We start from the raw sequence: 24,251 nt of genomic DNA, 5'->3' as shown, positions 1-24,251 counted from the left end.
TTCATTATACTGGCATTTGCATTATATAGTATAATACCTATTCCCTTTAGAATTCTTTTCTATCACTGTCCAAATAAAGAGCTTTTCTATATCCACTAATGTGCTCTTTTTTTACACTTCAGCATTATTATAATCTTTATTAGCCTCCCCACACTCAGTGTGGGCCTCAATGCTTGTCATTATCTTTCTTCTCCTTTGGTAGAAAGCAAAGCCAAAACAAGGTTCTGGCAAAACTCACCATGATCATAACCAAAATATTTGAGATTCGCAGTGTTCAAATACTTTTCCTCATCGTTCTCCTTCAAGTTTGGGGAGGAGGAATAATGCACAAAACCAAATTTTTTTTAAATAAAAATCTGAGTGTCAGAACAGAATATCCAGTTTTTCACTTGATTCGGGAGAATCCACATAAAATACTAACAACGGATTCACAGTCCATTTTTTAATAATCTAAGCTTGAATTATTTTCAACTTTAGAAGTAAATACACAGGCTCTCTGTCTCAAAGAAATCAGAAAACAGAACAAAGAGACATTAAAACAAGAAAAGCCATAAACCTCGATTTTGAAGTGACTCTATGAAGGACTACTGCTTGTTCTTTCTGCCCTAGGCAGAGAGGATTACTGTATCTCCATTTTAGTACAAATATGATTTAAGTCAATATTCTGAAATCTCTCTCAAATGAACAAATTATTCTGAATGATCCTAATAACCCTTAAGATCAGCACAAGAAAAGATTTCCAAAAGAACGTTTATCCTCTTTGAATGGAAGACGAGAGTAAATACAAAACTGGAGCTTGCAATAAGATTCAGAGGTGATACCCAGGAGAATGTGATGGCCTGCCCACTGTGTGTAGAGGAAGCTCGGAGAATTCAGTAGGGAAAAGACTTTCCACCAAAGCAGGGAGGCAGGTGCACCCTGTGATCTACTGTAAAAACAACAGATGGAAAAAGAGCAATAGTGGAATTTCTGAGACGTAAGAGCATAATCCACTAGAAACAAACATGATAACCATTCACTTTATACTTGTAAAAATATGTTTTGGAAACACTCACTAAAATTTTCCAGGAAACAATGCTATTTACACACATGCTTAGACTATATAGATTAATCAATATTAAATGTTCCAGAAGGTGAACAAAATAATGCTAATGTAATTAGCAGGAAGGTACATCTTCAGAGCGTGTACAGAGAGGACAGTGAATGTTCTGCATGACGCTGCAATGGTAAACTCATGTGGTAATAGATTTGTTAAAACCCACAGAACTTATAGTCCGTGGGATCACAAAGAGTTGGACATAACTGAGCCCCTGAACAATAACAACAGAATGTACAACAGAGTGAACTTTAATATAAACCATAAACCATTGCCTTTAGCTAATAATAACATATTAATCTTTGACTGGTCAACTGTAACAAACATACTTAATGCAACATGCTAATGATAGTGGGGAAACGGTGAGGGGAATATTGAGGTTGTGTATAGAAATTCTCCATACATTCTGCTCATTTTTATGCAAACCTAAAACTAAGTTTATTAATTTTTTAAATAAGGCAAATGGCTTAAAAAGTAACAAGCATTTAAGGCAAAATCTTATTACAAACATTAAAAAATAGAGGGATGACAATAGAGTCAATCATAAAATCAATTAATTCTCAACGCCACTTTATTATTCCTTATTCCTTAGTCCTGATCTTAGTATTACTGTTAGAATTATGTTTTATTGAGCTGAGACTGAACAAGTTTGAGAACCTCAATATAAAATGCTAACAATTGAGAAAGAGGAATGGAACTGGAGGAATCAACCTGCCTGACTTCAGGCTTTACTACAAAGCCACAGTCATCAAGACAGTATGGTACTGGCACAAAGATAGAAATATAGATCAATGGAACAGAATAGAAAACCCAGAGATAAATCCATGAACCTATGGATACCTTATCTTCAACAAAGGAGGCGAGGATATACAATGGAAAAAAGACAACCTCTTTAACAAGTGGTGCTGGGAAAACTGGTCAACCACTTGTAAAAGAATGAAACTAGAACACTTTCTAACACCACACACAAAAATAAACTCAAAATGGATTAAAGATCTAAATGTAAGACCAGAAACTATAAAACTCCTAGAGGAGAACATAGGCAAAACCCTCTCCAACATAAATCTCAGCAAGATCCTCTATGACCCACCTACCAGAATATTGGAAATAAAAGCAAAAATAAACAAATGGGACCTAATGAAATGTAAAAGCTTTTGCACAACAAAGGAAACTATAAGTAAGGTGAAAAGACAGCCTTCAGAATGGGAAAAAATAATAGCAAACGAAGCAACAGACAAAGGATTATTCTCAAAAATATACAAGCAACTCCTGCAGCTCAATTCCAGAAAAATAAAAGACCTAATCAAAAAATGGGCCAAAGAACTAAACAGACATTTCTCCAAAGAAGACATACAGATGGCTAACAAACACATGAAAAGATGCTCAACATCACTCATTATCAGAGAAATGCAAATCAAAACCTCAGTGAGGTACCATTACACGCCAGTCAGAATGGTTGCTATCCAAAAGTCTACAAGCAATAAATGCTGGAGAGGGTGTGAAGAAAAGGGAACCCTCTTACACTGTTGGTGGGAATGCAAACTAGTACAGCTGCTATGGAAAACAGTGTGGAGATTCCTTAAAAAACTGGAAATAGAACTGCCATATGACCCAGCAATTCCACTCCTGGGCATACACACCGAGGAAACCAGATCTGAAAGAGACACGTGCACCCCAATGTTCATCACAGCACTGTTTATAATTGCCAGGACATGGAAGCAACCTAGATGCTCATCAGCAGATGAATGGATAAGGAAGCTGTGGTACATATACACCATGGAATATTACTCAGACATTAAAAAGAATTCATTTGAATCAGTTCTAATGAGATGGATGAAACTGGGGCCCATTATACAGAGTGAAGTAAGCCAGAAAGATAAACACCTATACAGTATACTAACACATATATATGGAATTTAGAAAGATGGTAATGATAACCCTATATGCAAAACAGAAAAAGAGACACAGATGTACAGAATAGACTTTGGGACTCTGTGGGAGAAGGCGAGGGTGGGATGTTCTGAGAGAATAGCATTGAAACAAGTATACTATCAAGGGTGAAACAGATCACCAGCCCAAGCTGGATGCATGAGACAAGTGCTCGGGGCTGGTGCACTGGGAAGACCCAGAGGGATCGGATGGGGAGGGAGGTGAAAGGGGGAGTCAGGATGGGGAACACATGTAAATCCATGGCTGATTCATGTCAATGTATGGCAAAAATCACTACAATATTGTAAAGTAATTAGCCTCCAACTAATAAAAATAAATGAAAAAAAAAATAAAATGCTAACAAAAGGTGCTATGTAGGAAAAAATATGTTCTCAAATAAGCAGTGAAATCTAGAATTGAGAGTAACTATGCATATTCTGGGGCTTTCACGGTGGTTTAGCAGTAAAGTTTCCACCTGCCACCGCAGGAGACACAGGTTCAAACCCTGAGTTGGGAAGATACCCTGCAGAAGAAAATGACAACCCTCTCTGGTATTCTTGTCTGGTAAATCCCATGGACAGAGGAGCCTGGTGGGCTATAGTCCATTGGGTCACAAATAGTCGGACATGACCTGGCGACTAAACAACAGCAGCAACAAATGCAAACAAATGCATTGATATTTTATATCAATTAAGCCAGAAGTCACCCCAAGTTTTGCTTGTTTCTTTTTGTTTCTGTCTACAATAAAGACCAGTTCCAGGAAAAAAAAATAGTTTACAAATCCTCTCTTTATTTTAGTCGAAGTGAAGTGGAGTACTGAGTCCTACATTTGGGAGTTAAGGTATAAAAACTCTGAAGAGTTATTTATTTCATTGAACTGTCAAATGCCAAAGAAAGAGCTTAGTGGCTGTTCCTTTTAACTACCAAAATATTGCTTTCTGGTTCTGTCTTGAAAACAGGGATACAGAAGTAGCTTTTTAATCAACCATTATCTTTTCTGTTTCTTTAGTGGCTGAGGGATGACATGGTCTATTTGGGTACATTATCCTATTTTATCCTACAACAACACTGCAAGATAGATGACATAATAGCCACTCAGCCTGCTTAACAGGCAGGAAAGCTGAGACTCCCCCAGGTCTCCAAGATTCAGAGGAAATTACAGATATAGCTGGGATGTGGAAGACCCAGGTTTGATCCCTGGGTTAGGAGGATCCCCTGGAGAAGGGAATGGCAACCGAATTCAGTATTCTTGCCTGGGAAATTCCATGGACAGAGCAGCCTGTTGGGCTACAGTCCACGTGGTCGCAACGACTTAGCATGCACACATGTGTTATACATTTTTTCAAATGTATTATGATCTATCAATACCAATTAATAATGAGAGATTTCATTTTTGGGGGCTCCCAAATCACTGCAGATGGTGACTGCAGCCATGAAATTAAAAGATGCTTGCTCCTTGGAAGAAAAGCTATGAGCAACCTAGACAGCATATTAAAAAGCAGAGACATTACTTTGCCAACAGATGTCTGTCTAGTCAAAGCTATGATTTTTCCAGTAGTCATGTATGGGTGTGGGAGTTGAACTATTAAAAAAACTGAGTGCCAAGGAATTGGTGCTTTTGAACTGTGGTGTTGAGAAGACTCTTGAGAGTCCCTTGGACTGCAAGGAGATCCAACCAGTCAATCCTAAAGGAAATCAGTCCTGAATATTCACTAGAAGGACTGATGCTGAAGCTGAAACTCCCAACACTTTGGCCACCTGATTCAAAGAACTGACTCACTGGAAAAGACACTGATGCTGGGAAAGATTGAATGTGGGAAGAGAAGGGGATGACAGAGGATGAGATGGTTGGATGGCATCACCAACTCAATGGGCATGAGTTTGAGTAAACTCTGGGAGTTGCTGATGGACAGGGAGGCCTGGCATGCTGCAGTCCATGGGGTTGCCAAGAGTTGGACACAACTGAGCAATAACTGAACCGAATAGCATGTGACCCACTCTAGCTCATTTAAAACTTTCTTTGAGGTGAATTTTCTCTTCAGCATCAACTCTTCTTTTATATAAACTGGAAGTCTAAGAACTATCCAGAACAACTTACGTCTCTGGAGAACTAATTGTTTGGAGGAGTTCCCCTCCTGGTAGGAGTATCAGTATCCTGGAAGACATGGGTTTAAAATGATCTCAGTCTCTTTCCAACTGAACACCCTTGGACAAGTCACTTACACTGAATCAGCCTCATTTTTTCCATCTGTTAAAAAATACTAAATATCTCTTTTTACATTGTCATTGTTAGTATCAAATTAATTTATGTAATAAATGAAAGTATTTTTTTATGGCAAGACAATGAGAAAGAATGACATGTTATCACATGTGCCAAACACATACATATTCCTCCCAGCTGTGTCACAAACTACTTGCATGACCTTGAGCAAAAACTGTAACCTTTCTGCCACTTCTGTACAAGTATAGAGAGAAAAGAATAGAAAGCATTTCAGTTATCACATTGCCCTAACACTACCATGACCCTGGTTATAGTAGAGAAGAAAAGTTAGGCTCTGACTCATTCTCACTACTATAACTATTAATAGCTCTAGTGTGTATACATATATAACCTACTAACCAAACTAAACAACTACTATAACTAACTAACGAAACCAGAAACAAACTAAGTAAGTCACACATAGTTTGATAGTTTGTGCCTGGAAGAGTCCTAGTCACAAGCTAAGGGCCTAAAATATATCTGCTGAATGAATGAATGCAGCGAATATACATAAAAGTTAACTTGTCTCTAACAGAGTACATGTACAGGAAAAAAAAAAAGAGAAAAGAAAAAGGGAAAGAGACTCCAAACTACTACTGTAAGGTGAACACACACACACACACACACACACACACACACACACACACACAGTCTATCTCATAAACTGCGGTTACAAAGCACAAGCTGAAGCCAAATTTCAAAGGATGTGACTTAAGATAAGTACTCAAACAAAGCTAGGAGGAAACTCTCTCAGCATGTAACAGTGAGAAAAATTAAAAAATGAAGTCCCTCATGAAACAAAAATCTCAATGTTTGTGCAATATTGAAAAACAACTCCATGAAAATGTCAATATTGCAGACTATCAGCTTAAATAATTGAAGAGAAGCAGGGGGAAACTGAAACAGACAAAAGAATTTGCTTAGTCTTCCAACAGCAGCCTTTGCTCAACTTTGGGCTGCAGAGGTCATGGAAGTCTATCAGCCCTGGCTTTCTGAAGCTTCCAACTAAACAGAAAAGTTGGAAATTCAGATTTTACATGAAATCTCCCAGTCTTTAAGTGATGACAATGAATCCATACAGATAGGGTCAAAAACAAAGAAACATAAAAACCTGATGAATAAAAGAAACGAAAAAAAAGAAAAAAAAAACAAACCTGATGAACTAGTGGATCCCAGTACAAAAATAGAAATGCAATAGAAGATTAAAGACAGGATGTGTACTGGGAGCCAACACTGCCCAGCTCTACTTTCTGTCACACTTATTTAATCTACATGTAGAACTACATTATCAGTAACATATGACACATTTCATAAATTAAAAAAATATTATCCTTCTAACAAATATTTATTGAAGTTCTATGATATGCCAGGAACTGAGCCAAGTTATAGAAATACTGTACAGTGGTAAATATGAGCTTGCCATAAGAAATCTAAAATCTCAAAAGCAAAAAAAAAAAAAAAAAAAGGGCAGAGAGTACAACAGGTGCACTGATGGTTTCTAAGAAGTGTATGGTGTGTGTACATGACTACAGGGATGAGTAAGTGTTTCTTCTAAGTTACTTGCCTGATTCTCAGGCCTACATTTAAGATATTATTTTGATTAGTCTAAAAATAAAAGAATAAAACATTCTTCCCTAAGGTCTGAAGTTCAGGAAAATGTTCTAGGAAAAAAATCCAGAATACTCTTCATTACTTAGTAAAGTAAAGGCTTTGAGACTGAAGGAACTCTAGTCAAGACAGTCTCAGGAGAGTATTCTTTTATGGCGTTATTGGGCAGTCCTCTGAGATCAAGGCTTTGAAGAGTATCCTGCCTGACCCAGCCCACTCCAGTACCTGCCAGACTACCATTCTCACCCTCATGGCAGATTGCTGCTTTGTTTTAAAGGCTACTTTAAAGAGTTGAAGAGGCAGGAAAGAGCAGAGGGTACCTTAAAATGCCACAAACTTACAGTTCTACAAAGATTTAGTCCTTCTCTTGACTGTTCCCAGAACTACTCCAAGAGTTTGGCAAATTTCCAGAGTCCTGAAAAGCTGATTCTTCTAATACTTTTCAGTTTTTTTCATGGCTTTTATGGAAGAGAAAATTTTTGGATATCTTTACCAAAGAATTTTTGCTAACATTATGTCAATGATCTATATTTCAGTTAGAATTAGATTATATATTCATAAATGACTCAACCTAATAACAATATATAAAAAATACAAGCAATTTTTATTGAAATTGCTTGTACTTTTATCTTATTTTCTTTAAAATATAATTTTAAAGGTTTCTTCAATTTGCATTCGGGTGAGTTTAACACAAAATGTAACACCTGGGTTCGACACGCATTCCTCATACTTGGATAAGTGCACATTTCACTAAGTCTTTCTAATTTAATTTCTTTTTCTTCTATATTAACACCAGGCATTAGCAGTGTGGTTATATTAGCTAGTGATTTCAAAAGAAACCACTCCAAAAATTACAAGCATTTTGAAAAAACTACTCTTCAAAAAACTCTGAACAAAATTAGCAATATACAAACAGTTATAATAGAAACAAAAAGTAAGGACGAGGTTTTTAGAATGCCTGGAAATAGCTCATTCCCGAATCAAAAGATAATGTTTTTATAAAGAAGTCAATTGTGCTTTATACAGAAATCACATTTAAAACTGAGTCATTTCCCTAAAACTATCTAGCTGCAACAACAACTACATCAGATTTACCCTCACAGTTACACTCTGTCCAAACTTTTCTGAATAACTACTGAATAGAAATATGAGAAATGCAAAACTAAATTCAAAGAGAATATGACATATTTTCTGAGGCCTTAAAAAATTTAATTTCATCCCAATATGTCAGCTTCTTTTCAGAAAGGGTAATTCAAAATATTTATGCAATAAATCATCTTTGATATGTGAAAAAATACAGAGAACAAAATATATTTACAGGTTCTCATAGATGGAGGTTAGCTAGACATCTTCCTTTATAGGAGGTGTATTTAAAGATGAAAGAAAGAAAATAACTCAGAGGTGGCCAGTGAGGGGTAGAAGGAAGAAAAAAATGGAAAAAAGAAGAACATAAGAAAAATAAAAGACAGATTAAGTGAATATATACCTTTATATTGGCACTGGCTATACTGAATACAAAACTGAGTGTTTTTATATTCAATTACAAATTAAATAAGAATTTTTTCACATGGTTTACCTTCATGTTTTAATATCATAACAACCTATTTGTATCACTTTAATTATATTATACCTCTAAATGTAACTATATTATTTAACAACCAAAAAGAAACACCAACTTAATGAAAAAAGAGAAAGCACACAGAGATGAGGATGTTAACATGTGTATTATTAGGCATTAGAACAATTAATACTACTCCTCCTATTTCCAGGGCTTCCCCAGTGGCTTAGTCATAAAGAATCTATCTGCAATACAGGAGCCTCAGGAGATTCAGGTTCAATCCCTGGGTCAGGAAGATCCCCTGGAGGAGGACATGGCAACCCACTCCAGTATTCTTGCCTGGAGAATCCCATGGACAGAGGAACCTGACGGGCTATCGTCCAGAGTCAAAAAGAGTCAGGCATGACTGAAGTGACTTAGCACACACATCCTATCGCCACAGAAATAATGTTCTAATGTGCTGCAGTCCATGCAGTTGCAAAGAGTCGTACATGACTGAACTGAACTGAATGTTCTAAATAAAGGACAAATACACATATCTGGTATATTCATCAAGTGGAAAAAGATTTTAAGTTTTGGTTATTTTGGTTGTTATAACCACATTCGTTATGATATTTGATTCCTTAATTAGATTGAAATTAACCTTCAAGGTCATATGAAATATTATTAGTATGCATAATTTTAAAAATATATTCATGTATATACTATATAATTTTTAAGTATTCAAATTGTTTAAATATTAAAGTCATTAAGTAATAAAAATATTCCATCAAAGTCTAGATTGTTTTCAATATAACAGTCACACAATACAGTTAATGCTTTCTGTGTAATACAATGATTTTATGTCACAATATTTTACTTATGTTTTCACTCTCCATCAGATAATATGAATGTGGTTTTCATTAAGCAAAAGATATGGAATACTTTTATATAATATGTGTTTTTAGATGGTTAGCATTATAAATATTATCAATATGTTTATATTTTAAAATGCCTTACCTAATTTTCACCCCAAAGACTTTATTTTTAATGTATACCATACAATAATTTACTAATTAAAACAATGGTGGGTTATAAAAATCTTCCAATGAGCATATTTTCTGAAAGTTCTCAATAGAGAAAAATTCAAGAATTAAAATAAAACCTTTGAATGATGACTGATAATATCAATCACAATGGAATTCAAAGGAATTTCTTATAATATTTTAATTCCCTAATGTAGTGAATGAATCATAATAAACTGTTCCCAGTGTTTGATTCAACACTGGTCATTAATTGACACATCAACTTTTACTTCCTAAATCAATACAAACAAGCTAAGGGCATATTGCAAGAAATCTCTTTATTTATTTATTATTTTCTTTTTCAGATAAATCAATTCTAAAAATGTGTTGATTCTGTCAACCTAAAACTCTCCTGAATGCTGAAAACCTTCACCTTTTTTTTATAGAGAAACATTCAGAGAGGAAAACAATACATTTGTTGTTCATTCATTAAAATCTCTTCCCAATTTCCCTGCTTTCCCCAATCAAACCTAATTTGAAGTCTCCTCCTTCTTCTTCACAAATACACTCCTCTTTTCTTAACGACAAGAATGTCCGGAGAATACAACTATACAACATTTAAGATGATGTCTATTCAAGTAGTTTAAGCTGTAGGAAAGATTTCAGAAAGACTTACCCCATTTTTTGGAAAAGCAATCCATCCCAAGTCCCCCATGACAGTCCGTGAATCCAACAAATTCACTAAAAAAGAAAGAACACAAAGCTGTGTGAATTATACAAAAATACATCACTATTTCCATAAAGTTATTAAAAGCACGTATTGTTTCAATTAACTGAAAGTAGATTAAGCATTCATTATGATGAATACAAGAGTGACAATTTAAAGAAAGCATTATTAGGATGCAAGAGAATAAGAGATTTTGAATAACTATTTGGAGAACAATTATAGCAAAAGTATACAAACAAGTCATTACTCTAAATGGTCCCCCCCCCCACCCCGGTCAAGCAAGAATAAAGGGAAAGAGTTAATAAAAAAAAGAATAAAATGAAAAGTCCAAAGGAAACTCAAAAGGACCATGTCCCTTTTTTTAAAGACTATAGGTCTTGAGATTAAGCTGCAGCCATAAAATTGCAGCTAAGTATACTCTATTTTCTTCTGGAAAGCTGTTATGAAGCAATTAACAAATAATTTACATTAAATAGCAATAAACTATTCCCAAGCTTGTAACATTTTTGTGATATTAACCAAAATCTGTAATCCAAATTGCAAATTTAATTAAGAAATAAATCTACAGACACTTTACCAAGCTTAGAAAATTGTGGCAGTTCTCAAGGTTGTTGCTATAGTTAAGTGCCTGTTGCATCCCCAAAGATACTTTCTACTTATATACAACCATAATCCAAAATGTGTTTCTTACAGAACTGTTGGCTACATTTTTGAAAGGCATATCTCAACTATGGCTGAGTACTTTAAAATATTTATGATTCCCAAGACAGAAGTCATCAATGCAAAAGGAAGGAATGTAAGAGTATGTACACACACATGTACCCACAGTCACACTCACAAACTCGCACACTCACACACACACACATACATACATACATACTCAAGGAGTTTATATTTTAACAGGTTTATCACCTATCCCTATGAAGTTAAAGTAGTTTTGATTTTTCCAGTAGTCATGGACATATGGACGAGAATTGGACCATAAAGAAGGCTAAGCACTTTTGAACTGAGGTGTTGGAGAAGACTCTTGAGAATCCCTTGGACAGCAAGGAGGTCAAATCAGTCAATCCTGAAGAAAATCAACCCTGAAAATGCACTGGAAGGACTGATGCTGAAGCTCCAATACTCTGGCCACCTGATGCAAAGAACTGACTCACTGGAAAAGACACTGATGCTGGGAAAGACTGAGAGCAGAAGGATAAGGGTGCAACAGAGGATAAGATGGTTGGATGGCACCATCGACTCAATGGACATGAGTTTGAGCAAACTCCAGGAGATAGGGAAAGACAGGAAAGCCTGGAGCGCTGCAGTACATAAAGTCACAATGAGTCAGACTGAACAACAACAAATGGTATTAATGTGGTCAAATGTTTTAGACCTAGATGATAGAACATTATCTTTCAAATATATTATACCTAAACTAAAAGAATCTACCTGGCATGCTTTGCAGCTGAACCACTTTGAATGAGGATGGTAGCTGCACCCAAAAGAAACAACTAGGCTAACCCTGGTCAAAGCTACTGAAGCTTCCTTAACTGCATTCAAGAGTCAGTATCTTGTAATGCCCACAATTCTCAAAAAAATGGTTCGTGGTGGGAGTGGGAGGGAGTCTCAAGAAGGAGGGGATATATGTATACTTGTGGTTGATTCATACTGTTGTAAAACAGAAATCAACACAATAAAACAATTAACCTCCAATTAAAATTGAAAAAATACTCAGAAAAGAAATAAATAAAAAGACAGTTTTATCTGCAAGGGTAAGCCTACAGTACTAAGGGTTTAACAACTGGTAGACTGAGAAATGCGTTATAAAATTGTACAAGAGAACATCAAATAAAATTATTATGACCAAGGAAATATGGATCATAACAGAAATGGAAAGTTCCAATATCCTATAGAAATTATGTGCATTTAGCCCTTATTATGAGAAGGAAAATGGCAACACATTCCACTATTCTTGCCTAGAAAATCCCATGAACAGAAGAGCCTAGTGGGCTACAGTCTGTGGGTCATAAAAGAATCGGACATGACTTAACAATGAAACAACAACAATCCTTATTATCCATTGTTTTATTTCATATTACATATGCAAGCATACATATGTTACACACAAAGGTAATAGTCTATATTAAATTATTAATGCAAACTAAGAAAAAACATAAAAACCTTAAAAAACACAGATATATTCAATACCGTAACATACAACTGTCTGTTTTCATTAAGTTCTGAGCTCTTTAACAATAAAAATGCATGTCTACAGAATGCTTGTATTAACTTAAACCTACATACAATAAGGTTTTTTTCCCTAAATTATTTATATAATTTGCAAAATAATTAATGCTTAGAGGAAATTGACCCAAACAAAAAAACTGTTGTTTTAAAACAACAAAAACCAAAACCAAACAAACCCAAAATATTCCACCACCTTCTAACCTTGCAAATCTTCCAGTCACCCCACTAAATCTAATTTTTCAGGTATATTTGAATTTTTTTCTTTTAACTCTACTGTTGGCTCTTTTGGTTTCTATGGGAATTAGGCTACATTAAACTTAAATGTCCTTGTCCTCATTTTAGTCTTTTCTGGGTCACTAGGGCTGTGTCTAGACATGACTAAATATCAGGGGAGTGCAGAACCTAAATAGTTCTGTTTATTCATCTTTATGAGTCATTTTATTCACCTTTGATAAGGAGCAGTAGCATATCTGTTTGGACTAAAGTAGAGCAAATGAGCTAACTAAAGGTGTTCTACTGTGAAGGCAGCTAAACTGAACTTAATTCTGTGACGACAAAGGAATGTGCATAAGAATTCTAGGATTCCTAACTAGCCTGCCATGAGAAACACAGTACTCTTTTTAAACTTCTTAATATGTGCAATTTGAAATATTCATTAATATCAACACAATTCCATGTGTCTAAAATTTAGTTACTCTCATTTGAATTAACCTTAATCAAAATGACTATTTTTACACTTTGTGGTTTAGAAAATATACATACATGAAAATAAATGAATGACCTCAAAATAATAGCTCTGCTGCTAATATCATTTATTGGGAGTTTTCAATATTGGGATGTGTTACTGAATACATGAAAATAACTACAATAGGAATGTATGCTGCCTTTCTTTTGCTAGTCTTGTCAAAAGATTTTCTTCAAATAAATAGATTAGGAGGTTTATGGGAAATACATGCATGTCACTTTTCAGTGCTGCCTAAAATTGCTTTCCTCCTAGAAACAGATGATTTCATAAAATTCATAATGCAAAGCACATATTTACATATACCATTTTTACTGAACTGGAAATTGAGGGAAAAAAAAGAAAAATTAGGTGTTTTAGGTAATTACCTGCAGACTACTATATTATAATTTTGTTCATATAATGCAGAGTAAATTGGAATTTGATGCCTCAAGGAAAATAACAATCTAAAATTAGATCTACATACAATTAGATAGAAAGATAGATACAAATAGAGAGTATGAGGGTTTTCGCCAACCTCCAAGTTTTGCACATGCTGCTTTAGCTCTCTCAAATACCCTTCTCCCTTTGTGAACTGCTAACTCTTCATTTGTACTTCAAAACATATTTTAGAAACTGCCTTCCCAGGAAACCATCTCTAATTCTCCTTTTCCTAAATGTGGGTGAGACAATATTACTGAATATTTCATTAACACCCAATTCTAATCTCCAAATCATGGAATACACAAAACTGTTTTGTTCCCTTAAGAGAACACCATATTTTTACTCACGCCTATGAAAATAGCCTGCACTCAGAGCAGATGTACAGTTGTTTGTTTTATGAATGGATCATTTGGTCAATGGGCAGATCAGGAGGGTGTGGCTGAATCAACACACAACAGTGGTTCTCAACATGGGTATCTCATCATGTCTAGAGTATTTTTGATTGTCAAAACTGGAAGTAGGGGGATATTTTCTACTGGCTTCTCATGGTTCTGAAGAAGCCAGGCATGCAATTGACTAAGTAAGCATCCTTCAATGCACAGCAAAATTCTCCTACCCTCCAGGAAAGACTTATCTGGCTCAAATTTCACCAATACCAAAGTTGAGAGACCCTAGTATACACCTACAGTGTTACTATAAAATGTCCACTTCCACAACTCCTTGCACAATACATCAGAGGCATGATCTTCATTAACAGAAGTTAACATATTTGGAATAATTCCTTATGAATCAAAATACTACTCCTATCTAGGGAAATGAAAGCAATAAAAATTATAACCTTATTTAGAGAAAAAAAGAGCATTATGAATACCCAATACTTCTAAATTATTTTAGTAACCAATGTAATAATTATTACAAGTGTAATTATTTACATTCTAATAATTTCTGAACATTCATGATGGTATGCATGAAAACGTTTTATGCCACTAATATTATCAATGCTTCTATATCCTCCATTACTTAAGCTACTAACATAACACCAGTTTAGACATAGGATATAAATAAATATGAACTTTCAGAATTTCCTTTTTCAATTTCATTACTGAATTTATTAAAAAAGGATTTGACAGTAATGGACCCCAGTCACTGAGTATCTTCTGTACTACAATTACAGTAATTAAATTGCTCTGAACAGTATATATGCTTGTTGTAAATTGCAATGAATACACAATGAGTATTGATCTTCATTGTACAACTTAATTAAAACTTGTCCGGGAGAAACCACTAATGAATATAATTAGAGGAAATGTTTGATACCACATTTACTCTGAAGGACATTAATTAGATATCAGAAATTTTACGGAAAATGTTTTTATTCAATTATTTAGATTTTACAATAAAGCCACACTATCAAACTCAGAGAGTCTTTAAGGTCATTTTCCCTCAGTCACTGTACATTTAAAATGAAGATGGGCATATTGGTTAGTACTCTAATCAGTAACTAAGAAGACTGATTCTCCAAGAGAAATAACTCTACAGAGGTTAGTAAGTATTCAGTCTACTGCAAATACCTAAAATTATCACAGGAAAAACAAAGACTCACAAATATAGGAACTTTTTAGTAAGTAAAAATCAGTTAACTGCCTCACTATATAACAGATTATAATAGGAACTAATTCAAACTAATATTAAGTATGTTTTAATTTTATTACTACACACTAATGATTTTAATGCTTTCCTGAACAGACAGAGAAAAGTTCTTAAAGAAGGAACATTCATAAAAGCCAGAGACTTGCTAGTCCATTCTTTTTGTTAGGATTCAAGAAAGACAAGGGAGTGCAGAAGAAGTAAAATGGAATATGCACAAAAAGTATCCTAAGGCTTCAACTTCACACATTCTAAAAATTAAGGAGCAATTGGAATTAATTATTCAAATACGCTCTTTAATGGTTTTAAGTTTCAAATATTTATAACTTGCTGTGTATCACTCTGACTCCATCGCTTCCTCCTTAATATCTTTCTAATATTAGTCACAAAAAGAAAAAAAGTGGATTTTCCAGGAAAATGTTAGCTTGAGCAGAATGTGTTTTAGGACTTTGAAGAGTCAAAAGACAGCTCAAGGACACTTGGTCCCATCACCACCTATGCGTAATGCTTTGAAGGAATGTGTGATACCTGCTTATTGATTTTCATTTAACAATATCAGAAAAGCTACTGAATTCAATCACAACACACACTTAAAAAATTTGTGGGAATAAACCCCAGATACACAGCTGCCCAGTCTCTCTACAAGGTCCCATTCGGCACAGATGTGATTTCTTGCTTCTGGGTTAAATTTTATAATTTGACAACTGCTGCAGGGAACAAAGAACAGTTGGCAAAAGGAGTGCAGAGAAAGAGGACATGTGTTTCCCATTAGAAAACAAATTTGTAAATTCGGTTAAGAATTATTTTTTAGGTTTAGAGTTGTTACAGTTTCTGGTATCTTTGCTTGAAAGCAAGACTCTATAACTGTATTCTACAGTGAATGGGAGAGTATTCATTTCTTTTACAATTCTCAGCAACATAATTATGTAATCTTTTTTATGAAAAAAAGGAAGGAAGAATACGAGAAAAGGAATTTATTCAGTGTTTACTATGAATCAGGTTTGACTGTGTGGATCGCAACAAACTAGGAAAATTCTTAAAGAGATGGTAATACCAGACCACCTGACCTGCCTCCTGAGAAATCTGTATGCAGGTCAAGAAGCAACAGTTAGAACTGGACATGGAACAGACTGGTTCCAAATAGGAAAAGGAGTACGTCAAGGCTGTATATTGTCACCCTGCTTATTTAACTTATATGCAGAGCACGTCATGCAAAATACCAGCTGGATGAAGCACAAGCTGAAATCAGGACTGCCAGGAGAAATATCAATAACCTCAGATATGCAGATGACACTACTGTTATGGCAGAAAATGAAGAACTAAAGAGCCTCTTGATGAAAGTGAAAGAGGAGAGTGAAAAAGTTGGCTTAAAACTCAACATTTTGAAAACTAAGATCAAGGCATAGGGCCCCATCACTTCATGGCAAATAGATGGGGAAACAGTGGAAACAGTGACAGATGTTATTTTTGGAGGGCTCCAAAATGACTGCAGGCAGTGACTGCAGCCATGAAGTTAAAAGATGCTTGCTCCTTGGAAGAAAAGTTATGACCAAACTTGACAGCATATTAAAAAGCAGAGATGTTACTTTGCCAACAAAGGTCCATCCAGTCAAAGCTACAGTTTTTCCAGTAGTCATGTATGGGTATGAGAGTTGGACTATAAAGAAAGCTGAGTGCCAAAGAACTGATGCTTTTGAACTGTGGTGTTGGAGAAGACTCTTGAGAGTCCCTTGGACTGCAAGGAAATCCAACCAGTCAATCCTAAAAAAAGATCAGTCCTGAATATTCATTGAAAAGGCTGATGCTGATGCTGAAACTCCAATACTTTATCCACCTGATGTGAAGAACTGACTCATCTGAAAAGTACCTGATGCTGGGAAACGTTAAAGGCAGGAGAAGAAGGGGGCGACAGAGGATGGGATGGTTGGATGGCATCACTGATGCAATGGACATGAGTTTCAGTAAGCTCTGGGAGTTGGTGATGGACAGGGAAGCCTGCCATGCTGCAGTCCATGTGGTCAGAAAGAGTTGGACATGACTAAGCAACTGAACTGAACTGATATATCATGCACTCTACTCTATCATATATATATATAAGACATACCTATATCTATATATATATATATGTACATATATATATTCTTTTATTTAATGACCTCAACAAACCTAGAAGGCTTCCCAGTTGGTGCAAGTGGTAAGGGAACAGTCTACCAATACAGGAGACACAGAGATGCAGATCTGAACCCCGCTCCAGGAAGGTACCCTGAAGTAGGAAATGGCAACACACTCCAGTATTTCTTTCCTGGCAAATTCCATGGACAGAGGAGCCTGGCAGTCTGCAGTCCTTTGGGATGCAAAGAGTCAACATGTCTGTGAATGCAAATGCACAAACCTCAACAGAACACTGGCAGCTTGCAGTCTCATTCAGAATCCTAGCAGGGAAATCAAGGAAGGAAGAAATCACGAGGCAATACCTGAGGCCTTCATGACAGACCATGAGCCTTGCTTATGGCTTTCCATAATCAAGTTCCTCATTTAAGAGCCTGGGAACCTAATACCTTGATTACACCCACCTATCTCCTAGGACACCCAAAAACCATGAAATAAAACGCTAGTTATAAATGAATCTATTTGCACAGGAACCATGGCTATGAAACATTGCTTGTGAAAAATCTTACAAGCTATAAGATTGGTTTTGAAGATTGTGATAACTAGGCAGCTCTGAATTACTAATGTTCCTTATGTTTTGGTAGGATATGGTCATGACTCCCCATGGATACTCTCTCACCTTTCATCTTCAGTGAAAATGCATTTCTGTGGTTTTCTTTTACTTCTCTGCCTATGTGTTTCCATGATAAGCTACTCCTCCTCTATCAATCCTTCAAACCTTGGCTGTGATCAATACTCTATTTTTGTAGACTGTCTTATCACTCTATATCAATGATTCTTGCTGCTGCTGTTTACTTGCTCAGTCGCGTCTGATTCTTTGTGACCCCATAGACTGTAGCCTGCCAGGCTCCTCTGTCCATGGGATTCTCTAGGCAAGAATACTGGAGTGGTTTACCATTTCCATCTCCAAATTTTAAGTCTGAGACAATGATCATTGACTCAGACTTAAAATGAGAATAAGAAAAGAACCTTTTGTAAAGAACAAATGTCTTGGCACCAGTCCACACATCCTGAATCAGATTATTCAGGATGGAGAATGGCTAGGATATTTCATTTTTGTTTGTTGGTTGGTTTTAGAGGTGATAGCACACATCCTTATGTAAGGATCCCTAGAGAGGAGGGATGAACTTCCATGTCTTCGGTTGTAATGTAAATATTAATAACCACCCAAATCCATATTTTTTTTAATCTCTTTCTATCCTGAAAGTTCAATCAACTTGTAAAACTATCCATTAGTTATTAACACATCCATGACTTGTGGTCATTCCAAATTCAACCTGTCCCGAAATGAACAAAGTATCTTCCCTGCACACACAATAAAAGGTCCTCCACCCATTGTCTCTTATTTCAGGGAACGCAATGGCATAGAATCAGCTCTTCCACCTAGAAATCTGAGAGTCACCTCTGCCTTCCTTCACTTACAGCCCCCATACCCAATCAGTAACCAAACCCCACCAGTGCTAACTCTATCCTGCATATAACTCTCTGAACTGCCTGCTCTATTTCATTCCACAGCAGAACCAGTCTAGTCAAATCCTTGCCATAATTTTAACTTAAGAAACCTCCTAACTGGTTTCTCAGCAGAGAGGCACTTGAAAATGTCTACAAAACACTGCATCCAGAAAGACCTTTCTAAGCCACCAATGTGGTCATCCCACTCTCCTACTTCAAAGCTTGTAGTTGTGTTGTGTCTTATTGTTTTTAATATAAGTTCTTCCAGAATAATTGGTCTCTATTTTCTTATCTAGTTTTAATCAGGCTTTTCCCTCTTTCTCTTTCCACAATTTAGCAATTCTGCGCTTATTTCAGGTCCAATTATGTGGTCTTACTATTGATTCAGTTCTGTCCAATGAGCTGTGAAGGTGATCTGCAAGTGAAAGGAGCTTTTATGAAGAAAATATAAGAAAGGGACACTCCGGGCTGCCTTAAAAGTAGCTGGATATGGGTATATTTCCTGGAACTGATGCAGCCATCTAAAGTCAGCAAGAGAGCAAAGCCTACAGATTAGGTTGGAAGAGCAAAGGGATGAGAAGTATCTGGTCCAGATTATATTCAGAGTTGCTAACCCACCTAAATTTGAAGTCTGCTTCTCTTAGGACCTTCTGTTATATGGGAAATAATCAGACTTGCTGTTTAATCCAGTGGGAAGTGATTTGCTGTAATTTGTAGAGCAAGACATCCTCACATACAACTGCTAAGTAGAAGAAATTGGAGGCAAACTTTAGTCTCTCTTATTCCACAAGTCTGTTCTTCTTCTATCATGTCTCAATACTTCCGACTTAAAGATATTTGACTTAAAGAATTCCAGTGATATTTTAAACCATCAGATTATCTTTGAATTGATATCACAGAAGATGACTGTTTTCTTTCTAAATCTTATTAACTCATTGTTGACTATGAGCAACACTCATTGCCTTTGTTTCTTAAAACAGATGCACCTCTTTTCATTTCGTTCTTTTTGCCTCTTTCTGTTCATTTTGTTCAAAACGTTTTTCATCATCATAAACAAAGAACTTTTAGCCACTGCTCTTTGAAAACTAAGCAGTGGCACAGTCATACTATGAAGCATGCAACCCAGAAGGAAGCCGAAATCAATCAGAAACACATGCTAAAGGTTTTGAATTGTTAATATACTCTAAAACTGTAAACTCAGGGAGATGGCAGAGAGGGACTGAAAATTCATATCCACAAGGTAGTCCATACAGAGTGTTTAGGCAAAGGTAACTCTGAACTCCACTGACAGTAAAATTATGACTAATGAGCAGTCTGTTCCTTTCACAGGACACACAGCGTGAAAAGAGCAAAACCATATGGTTTTCAGCGGCTACCTTGTCAGGTCCAGTAACCAAACCTGTCTAATTTTACATATTGTTTTTATTCTAAAAATTAACATAACAGGCTTGGAATCTGTCATAATACAGAATACGCTCACTTAATTCCGCCCTACAATGTATGTAAATAATATATGACGCTCTTTCTTAGAAAATGGAATCCTCAAATCCCCAACATTTGAAATAAATGCGCACATTCAAATTCACTTTGAGAATGGTTCACTGCACAAAGAATACTCATCAGTCCTTTGGTTTTGGTTTGTAACTCTGTGAGCTTGTAGAAGTGATTTTACTCTCAGGGTTTCAGTTCTCATATCTGTAGTATCAGTGACTAATACTAATGAAATTATATGTTTCTGTAATCAATAATCATTATATCACTTACTCCTAACAATGACCCTTTGGTATGCTATTTTCCCCACTTTACAAACAAGGAAACTGAAGTTGAGAAAAGCTAAACAGGGCAGGGGTCTAAGGTCACTGAAGTGGTTGCCATTTCCTCCTCCAGAGGATCTTCCTGACTCAGGGATAGAAGACGCACCTCCTTTGTCTCTGGTGTCTCCTGCACTGCAATCGGATGATTTATCTGCTAAGCCATCAGGGAATCCCCAACAAACACACAGCCAGAATCTAAATCTATCTAACTCTGGAGCTCCTCTTCTTACTTCTGATCACATCTGCCCCAATATCTTTCTTACTGAGTCCAAAAGTTCCCTCCTTTGAAATTCTTAATTTCTATATATTCAATGACTTTTACTAAATCAATGAATTTTGAATAGCATGTTACAGGAGCCAGCATCTCCCATAATGCTCTAGTGGCACTGTATATAAGATAGAAATTCTCAGATCTATTAGTATAAACAGTAGACATTAGTTTTTCCTGGAAAAATTACAATTTAGTATCAAATTCCCACCAACAAGGTGAAAGATCTTGGAAAGCAAAAGAGCAAGATGAATCTTGTCTTCCTAATTTTTATTTTATTATTCATTATGTTTTAAGCATGCCATTGGGACAAAACAGGGTATAAGTTTGTCAATATATACCTATTCTTAAATATCAAAAAAGCATACATAAAATGGAAAATGTATGCAAAGCTGACTCATTTGGAATGAATCCTTACCCTAGTCCCTAATTACTCCTAATGTTTGATTGAAGTATACCAAATTGCAAAACAATCTATATAACAATTAGCTTTCCAGCCTTCAGGGTAGGATAAGATGATTAGATCCGAACTTGTACTAAAACAGAGAGAAATCTGCACAAATTCAGTCTGAATTTTAAGGTGATGGCATTTCAAAAATGCATAAACAAATCTATGGCCCAGTAGTCTTATTGTGAAATGAAAAGTGGCCCAAATGTTTGCTGGCAACTTGAGTCATTATCCCCATGTCAGTCTTACGGTTTAGTTAAAACTGAATTCTGATGTAAATTCTACAGAATAAAATTTTGTTATCTAAAATGGAAATATATATATATATAACAATAAACCCTTGGATAACAATCTATCCTCAAAAACGAGTCAAAATATAAAGCGATACAGAAAGAAGTACACGCAAATATTGTGTCCAATAATTTTAGGTGGCTGAACATTTTAGTATCCAGCTTTAGTTATCAATTTCAAAATAGCTAGCAAGATTTATTGCAGCAGGAAAGTAATTTTAAATCATTTCTTAAAATGATGTATCTTTACAAGTTCTAAGATTGATGATCTAGTAGCAATAATTCTTGCCTAGTTAATCTGGTGCCTAAAATGTATTTTTGGTCAAAATATAACCCTAGTAGTGGCTACTTCTCCTTTCACAATGTGTATAAAAGAAAAGAAAAAGATAACTAAAATGAAGTAAGACAAAAGTATTTTCTCATTTCAGTGGTACTCTATCAGATGTTATTTTATGCCCATTAATTACTCACATCCTTTCTCCTCCCCTGGTATTAGAATCCCACTTGTCTTTGGAGGGTAATGTGTCTACCAGAAAATGGGTCATGACTGGCCTTAGCAAATAACAATCCTCATGTTTCTATCATTTTAGCCTCCACTGAACTGTGGGGCCTTGTTACATAGATCTGAAATTTCCCTTGTCAGTTTCTGGAAAAGTTTTGTTGTCATAGCTGAAGGAATGGTGCAGCTGAGATGATTCTTGACTCTTCTCTTTACTCTCCTCTTGCTCTGAACTGGATGTGATGCTTGGAGGTGGACCAGACTTCAGTCAACCATGAGGAAATAGGTTTGTGAGTAAAGTGAGAAAAGACATAACGACATAAAAGACATTAAGCCACCGAACCCAAACACCAGACATCTACCCTGAAACCTCGTCCTCAAACATTTTTTAACCCTCCACATTTTAAATCACTGTTGAAGAGATTTATTATTTTCAACCTAATTATATGTAAGCAAATAATATATAAATAGGAAGAAGTCTAGTTCACTGCTTTAACTTCTATTCAAGTTATATGGACACCTGCAATGAATGAGCATTCATTTGTTCACAAATATTATTAAGCATCTACTTAAGTACCAAGAAATGTTCTCGTCCTTGGGGATATTTCCCTTGTGGCTCAGATGGTGAAGAATTTGCCTGCAATTCAAGAGACCCAGGTTTGGTCCTTGGATTGGGAAGATCTCCCACAGAAGCGAATGGCTACCCAATTTAGTATTCTTGTCTAGAGAATCCCATGGACAGAGGAGTCTGGCTGGCTACAGTCCATGGGGACGCAAAGAGTCATGTATGACTAAGTAACTAAAATTTCCACTTCACTTTTTACTTGGGTTTTACATCAGTGCATAGAACAGGAAGTATCTTGTTGATTATTCAACCTTCCAGTTGCTTAGCCCTGAGGATAGACACTAGCTTGAAATTATATTACCTGTGAAATAATCCTGCTGTATCCTGCAATTCAGACTCTCTTAGGGTTTAATTATCTGAATTAACATTTGGCATTCGGGGATTTAAATGAATACATTCAAAAGGAAAGCAATATTATTTAGGAATGTAAAGGGGAAATATTAATCAAAGCATACACTTTGGGGCTCAGTTCTAATATCAATGATTCTATCACTGACTGTGCCAAACCATAGTTAGAATAATTTTGAACTTCGATATTTATTTTTACAATTCTCTAACACTTCACATGTCCTTATTGTACATAGTGTTATCTGATAATATACATGACTTTTAGTCTGAGCATATTTTCATATGTTCCTTTTAAAGATTAATAATAGAAACCAGTTATATAGCATTTTCTGAAGTATATATATACATATATTCTAAAAGTACAGATTATCATGTTTCAAACATCCAGATTTCCACAGGACTTGCTTTAATGAAGTTTGACTCAGTGAGCATAGGAGGCTGCAGACATGACATATTTAACCATGTTTTGAGGTTGGCTCCAATGAGTGCCTCTGGGTTAGGAACCATTGGCTTAAAGCAAAATTTACCAGACATTATAACTTATTTTTTTAGAAAGATTGCTAGAAAGCTGTAAGTCAGAATCACAGCACACTGATCTTATATACAACATTCTTTTTTTTATTTTAACACAGTGGTTTTCACACTGGGCCCACAACGGCTCCTGTGGTTCTAAAGAGATGTCTCAGAGGCACAATCAGATGAAGGGAGCAAAGAGCTAAAAACAGAACCAGGAAACCCGACAACTCTGTCGCCATCTGCTTCATGTACTGGGCTTCCACAATTACTTCTTTTGAATGAGAAATTCCGCAGCTATTTTTAAAAAAAGAAATTTGAAAATCGCTTTCAATATTTTGCCCTTGGGTTTCAACAATGACTTACATAGGAACCTGTTAGATGAAAATCAGTTCCGCATATTATGAAAATTGTTAAGAATTACTGTTCATGGCATTGTTCAATACCCCAACACAAACAACACTGTGAACAGTTTCTCTCAAAATCCAGAGTCAGGAAAAAACTGCTTTTTCCTGATGCAATGATACATTTTCTGCCAGAAAATGAAACCTCCATAAATCAAAACTTATGCTTGTTTTCTATTCAATTGCTTTAGCATT

The 24,251-nt window shown here is 35.7% G+C and overlaps 1 protein-coding gene across 5 annotated transcripts in view; it reads right to left on the bottom strand.

Annotated features, from left to right (window-relative positions):
• The window catches only part of EPHA5 (EPH receptor A5), a 367,698-nt gene that overhangs the window by 327,500 nt on the left and 15,947 nt on the right, over positions 1 to 24,251 (bottom strand). For all 5 annotated transcript variants that reach the window (XM_065914341.1, XM_065914337.1, XM_065914342.1 and 2 more), the window contains exon 2: positions 10,132 to 10,196. In XM_065914341.1, the coding sequence (XP_065770413.1) occupies positions 10,132 to 10,196 (65 nt within the window). The remainder of the gene's footprint in view (positions 1 to 10,131; positions 10,197 to 24,251) is intronic.

The sequence above is a fragment of the Muntiacus reevesi genome, chromosome 22, assembly GCF_963930625.1.
Source record: "Muntiacus reevesi chromosome 22, mMunRee1.1, whole genome shotgun sequence".
Classification (NCBI taxonomy): domain Eukaryota; kingdom Metazoa; phylum Chordata; class Mammalia; order Artiodactyla; family Cervidae; genus Muntiacus; species Muntiacus reevesi.
This window is presented reverse-complemented; position numbering and strand designations above follow the sequence as displayed.